Source organism: Salvelinus fontinalis, chromosome 16, assembly GCF_029448725.1.
Source record: "Salvelinus fontinalis isolate EN_2023a chromosome 16, ASM2944872v1, whole genome shotgun sequence".
NCBI lineage: Eukaryota > Metazoa > Chordata > Actinopteri > Salmoniformes > Salmonidae > Salvelinus > Salvelinus fontinalis.
The window spans coordinates 25,005,453-25,011,452 of NC_074680.1; the positions used below are offsets into that span (position 1 = coordinate 25,005,453).

At 42.2% G+C, this 6,000-nt stretch overlaps 1 protein-coding gene across 10 annotated transcripts in view; it reads left to right on the forward strand.

The window, feature by feature from the left end:
* The window catches only part of LOC129812846 (ryanodine receptor 3-like), a 199,661-nt gene extending 194,136 nt beyond the window's left edge, over positions 1-5,525 (forward strand). For all 10 annotated transcript variants that reach the window (XM_055864766.1, XM_055864767.1, XM_055864775.1 and 7 more), the window contains 4 exons: positions 3,038-3,102; positions 3,186-3,286; positions 3,942-3,993; positions 4,143-5,525. In XM_055864766.1, coding sequence (XP_055720741.1) covers positions 3,038-3,102; positions 3,186-3,286; positions 3,942-3,993; positions 4,143-4,238 — 314 coding nt within the window. In that variant the 3' untranslated portion in view covers positions 4,239-5,525. The remainder of the gene's footprint in view (positions 1-3,037; positions 3,103-3,185; positions 3,287-3,941; positions 3,994-4,142) is intronic.
* Positions 5,526-6,000: the final 475 nt, after the last annotated feature.

The following is a 6,000-nucleotide window of genomic DNA, read 5'->3' on the forward strand; positions in this document are numbered from 1 at the left end:
TCATTACACTTAGATAAGAAAAACAGTGGATCAACATTCTCTTCTGGGCTGCCAAAAGTGGGGGAAAAGTAGTTTGATAGGGAGGGAGCGCTCTAGAGGAGGCATGACAGTTTCAGAAGGAGTTCTGTTTAACAGTATCTTCATAGGGGGTTTTGTAGTGCTGCCTGTTCCTATTCCGTTACTGACCAAGCCAGTGGCAGAGGTAAACCCTAAGGGAGGTACAGAAGATTTGTCCAGAAGGGAAAAGCCTTTCATTTCCTCCTGGTGCAGCTCTTCCATTTGAAGGTCTGTGGCCTTCTGTGCTTTTTCCATCTCATTAACGGTGTCCTTTTTAGTTTGTTCAATCAACAATCGTAGTTCCCCTGTGAGAGAGTTCTTCATGTCCTCCATAACTTCAGATAAGAACACACTCCCTTCACAACAGAGGCTGATTCCTCTGCTCTCTGTTTTTGTTCCTCCTCAAGATAGATTAGGACTTGCTGATGGTTAGATTCAATTTGTGTTTTGAACTGGTGCAGTTGTCCCTGAATATCCTGTTTCAGAGAATCGTGTAAATATTTTTGTCTCTGAACAATTTGTTGTTGGTTTTCCTCCATTTGACAGGGAAGGTAATCCAACCGCAGCTGCACATCTGTCTGATGAGCCTCCACACATTCACTGAGTTCTCCTGCATTGTCAAACTATGATTGGTGTGTGTCCATTGATGTTCCAGTCGTCCAGTGATCACAGAGACACCTCTCCCAGTCTCTCTGGGCAGGGTAACAGGAAGAGGTTGAGGTGAGGTTAATGGTGGAGAGGTTATAGGCGAGCCAGAAACCTGGGGATTAGGGTCAGTGCTATCCAACTCCATTAGTTCATCGAATCCTTCCACAATGAAAGAATCTTGAACACGATTACCATTAGGTGTGTCCACATTGACACAGTATGGGGTTCCAACAAAAGACATGATTCAACCTTGTGTGGAAGGTGTCATGGGTGTTTCTCTTCAAGTCCCTGTTCGGGCGCCACTTCTGTAGCGGTATTAATTAGAGAAAGGTAAAGAAGATTTTGTTCGGGCGCCTGGCAGGTATTAACCCTGCCGAAAGGAAAATAGTAGAACAGCGAGAGTACCACTACCAGACCCACACACATCAACAGAAGAGACTGCCTAGAGTGTAGCCTGTTGACCAGATAGCCAGCGGAGAGAAAAAATAATACACACCCTATAGATCCCACATCACATCAGTCCTTCCACAATTCTTGGTAACTCCACCAAACATACCTCATATAACAGTAATGGCAGAGCAAATAAACAGCAACTTCATACAATAATGAATGAACCCAGTCATCACACAGAGGATTTGCAATAGTTTGTATTTTCTTCCTGGGAAGGAGTGCAGAGGGTATGAATGTGTGGTGTTCATATACACACCAGTCCAGCTCCAATGAAACTTCAATGTACTTAGTAAATAGAGTCGGTTTCAGTGTAAAGCACTGGAACATAGCATGAAGAGAAAGAGAACAAGAGAGGGGGCTTAGCTGTGGTTTTGAGGTTGCAGGTGTACGGTCTGTCTGTCCGATGGTATGTTGGGTTGTAGTTGAACGCTTCGCAACAAATGTTGCTACTAATCCATTTGATCCATAACCATCGCGGTCCCAAATGAGAACAACCACGTCGTCGAGCGATCACACCGAGGATTGATCCAAAAAACTGTACAATCCCATACGGTGAAGACAAACAAAAAAAACTCTGCAGCATAGCACACACAAACCAAACTGTCGCGCCAACAAGAGCTCTCTCCAATAGAGCTTAACGAGCTCTTTTATCTCCTCCTTCCTATTGCTCATGTGCTCTTAAAGTGGCAGTGCACTTAAGTGCAGGATTTCGCCACAGGTTGATATACATAAGATAGCCCTATTTGGTAAAAGACCACATCCATATTATGGCAAGAACAGAGAAGCGACAGTCCATCATTACTTTAAGACATGAAGGTCAGTCAATACAGAAAATGTCAAGAACTTTGAACGTTTCTTCAAGTGCAGTCGCAAAAACCATCAAGCGCTATGATGAAACTGGCTCTCATGAGGACCGCCACAGGAAAGGAAGACCCAGTGTTACCTCTGCTGCAGAGGATTAGTTCTTTAGTTACCAGCCTCAGAAATTGCAGCCCAAATAAATGCTTCACAGAGTTCAAGTAACAGACACATTTCAACATCCACTGTTCACATGCACATTTGTGGCCTGCTGGAGGTCATTTTGCAGGGCTCTGGCAGTGCTCCTCCTTGCACAAAGGCGGAAGTAGCGGTCCTGCTGCTGGGTTGTTGCCCTCCTACGGCCTCCTCCACGTCTCCTGGTGTACTGGCCTGTCTCCTGGTAGCGCCTCCATGCTCTGGACACTACGCTGACAGACACAGCAAACCTTCTTGCCACAGCTCGCATTGATGTGAAATCCTGGATGAGCTGCACTACCTGAGCCACTTGTGTGGGTTGTAGACTCCGTCTCATGCTACCACTAGAGTGAAAGCACCGCCAGCATTCAAAAGTGACCAAAACATCAGCCAGGAAGCATAGGAACTGAGAAGTGGTCTGTGGTCACCACCTGCAGAAACACTCCTTTATTGGGGGTGTCTTGCTAATTGCCTATAATTTCCACCTTTTGTCTATTCCATTTGCACAACAGCATGTGAAATTTATTGTCAATCAGTGTTGCTTCCTAAGTGGACAGTTTGATTTCACAGAAGTCTGATTGACTTGGAGTTACATTGTGTTGTTTAAATGTTCCCTTTATTTTTTTGAGCAGTGTATATATATAGATATAGATATATATATATATATATATAGTAAAGTACAGATACTCCAAAAAACGACTTTAGTAGTACTTTAAAGTATTTTTACCTAAGTACTAAACACCACTGCCTAAAGTGATGCTGCTTCCCATAGTCAGACGCTGTTCAAACAATATTTTACACTGCAATACAAAAAGCTGTGGGGGGAGGAGAATTGTGTTATTGCCCTGTCCATAAAGAGACATGTTCACTGTTGGTTGTGTGGCTGTAGGTCTGATCATTGATGCTTTTGGAGAGCTGAGAGACCAACAGGAACAAGTGAAAGAGGATATGGAGGTGAGAGACTTTGGTTTACTTTCATCTGTAGTGCAGGTCAACAGAAGACAATGTTTGAGTGTTTCATCTATTTTTCTCCTCAGACCAAATGTTTCATCTGTGGCATCGGTAATGACTACTTTGACACGACGCCTCATGGCTTTGAGACACACACCTTACAAGAGCACAACTTGGCCAACTACCTGTGAGTATCTAGACTGAATGTAACCCAGCACTTAAAAGCTATACTTTTTTGTCTCTGAAGTATCAATTAGCCGACAGGTCTTTCGTCTTCCTGCATGTTTATACCCACTTGTTTACTATTAAACCACCTGATGGATGGCTTTACACAACAGCTGATGGTATCTATGCCCCAGTAAACAAAATACAAACAGTGCCCCTCAGAGCCAGCATTCTTCCACCCTCTATAAGCTCAGTGCTCATCTATTGTTTCTGTGCTAGCTAGCTGGAAAATAGGAAGCCATGTGATCTTCATCTGCCCACTCAGTCAACTGGAGGAGGATATAACGCAAAAATGATTAGCTCATTTGTTTAGGTTGGTTGGAAAATAGGTGTGTGATATCATCTTATGTATGCATCACACATTTTGATTTGGTGTGCAGTGGCACATAGACTCAGTACTCTGATGGTTGAGGATAAGACACATGGATGATTGATAAGATCATCAAGAACATTATGCTTGAATGAGACTTTCATTTCCTCCTGCTCCTCCTGCCTCCTCGCCATTTGTAGTTGTGAAAGAGGTCAGTTGATCTTTGAGATGTTGAATGATGCAAGTGAAACATGACTGTGGATCAAGTGGTAATTTTCATGTATCTCAAATCTATTTGACTTGACAGGTTTTTCCTGATGTACCTTATCAACAAAGATGAGACAGAACACACCGGTCAGGTATGGCACTTGTCACTCTTTTGACCCCTTTGTCCTGTGAAAAGGTTGTCATATCAGGACCCAAAGTTAACTGTGACTCACCAGTTTTTAGGCTCGGCTCATTTGCTGCTGTAGATTGACCAGTCTTTTTGTCTGTCTGCTTCCTCCAGGAGTCATACGTGTGGAAGATGTACCAGGAGAGGCTCTGGGACTTTTTCCCTGCTGGAGACTGTTTCAGAAAGCAGTATGAGGACCAGCTTGGATAGAGGTGACATACAGGTTGCTGTCATCCTACGGACAGGACTACAGTCCTACAAAGAGCTGCTCCAGGTACACTCCCACTTCCTCCTAACAGCTAGCTGATGACGGTTGGTAACCATTCACCGCCTATTGCCTCCTCTAAATGTGTGAGACTAGAGGAGAGGGGAGATGCTATCTTCCATATGACGGAATAACCATTTTCACATCAACGTCAAATGTACCTGTACATGTTACCTTTGGTACAGTGCCAACCTCCAAGAAAGTGACTATATTACAACCTCTCCAGACAGATTTCAGTTTTTAACAATTTTTTCTCCTTTTTTTGACAACGTGTTGCCTTTTCCTCCACATAACCCCAAACCATTGCACAATTATTGGTCTTTTTGAGAAACTCTGGGTTGTGTGGGGTTATGGGACAACGTGTGAGTCTTGGCTCGTTGCAATATGCACAAGACTACTTCAATATTTCAAGAATGTTGAAAATGAGACTTATGCCAAAAGATAGGTGGACAGATTTATACAGAGAGCATACTGTATGTGATTTAACAAAGTTTTAAAAAAATTATTTGAGTAATGTGCTTTCAGATATGAAGTATTGAATATAGAGGACTTGACCAGGGGAAATGTTGATTATATGATAAAAATGCCTGAATCAAGTACTTGATGAAGTGCCTTATCTACATTACAACGGAGCTATGCAAAACCATGTGTTTTTCTTTCTGCAATGGATGTGCAGTAGTTTTCCTGGACCAGAAACAAGCAGCTGTTCAGAGTCATTAGTTTGTGGCTTATGTTTTTCATTTGAAAATGGATGAGCGGTGTTGAGTATTTTGCCAACTGCAGAATCTACACTTAGGGAAAAAAAGCTCTGGATAGAACCAAAAAAGGTTGTATTGCTTGCTTCATATACTGTATGGCAACCTTATAGGTTCAATATAGAACCCTTTTGCAGGGTTCTTTGATCAGAACCCCAGGGTTCGTCTTCACTGACCCAACATTGGTTCCATGTAGAACCATTGGGTTCTATGGAACCAATTTCAGTTCTATATATAACCTTAAGGGGTGCCATATATGAAGCAAGCATGGAACCCTTTTGGTTCTATCCAGAACCTTTTTTTCTAAGTGTAAGAGTATAAATTACACAGTTGTCTTAGTATATCATATGTCCGAATTTATTAAACACCTTGAAACAAAAACAAAAAATAAATTGCTATTGTATGGCTATTTGTATGTAGTAGCGTTGCTGAACCGTGCATTTCCCTGAAGGACAAATAAAGAAATCAATTAAATAACTGGAGTCTCTTCACACAGTGTTTCTTGTTGGATTTTACTATCTATCTTTTTTGCTATAGTTAAGGACAAAGTATGTAGCCTACAGTACAAACTACAGCAAATTTGCGTGTAATATCTCACTGTCCAGTTGGTCCTTTACTGACCCCTAATCACCTCCCGATGTGACTCTGAGTTCATATCAGGGGATTTAGCTTCTTTTTTTAAAAGCATTGCGTCATTTCCCCTAAAAGATCACGTGCATGTGAAGCTGAGCCTGGCTCTCCTTTACCTAACCACTCTTTGAATGACAAATACAGCCTACAGTTTAGGCCTGACTGTTAGGTGTTAGCTAGGGTGGCTTTGAAGGTTTACCACATTCAGCCTCCACATTTAGTATTTAAATTTGTATTATCAGTAAGGTAGTATAATCAGTCCTAGCTTTTGATTTTAGCTAGTAGCTACTGAATAGTGTTGGTCAGTCCAGTCCTACCTGGG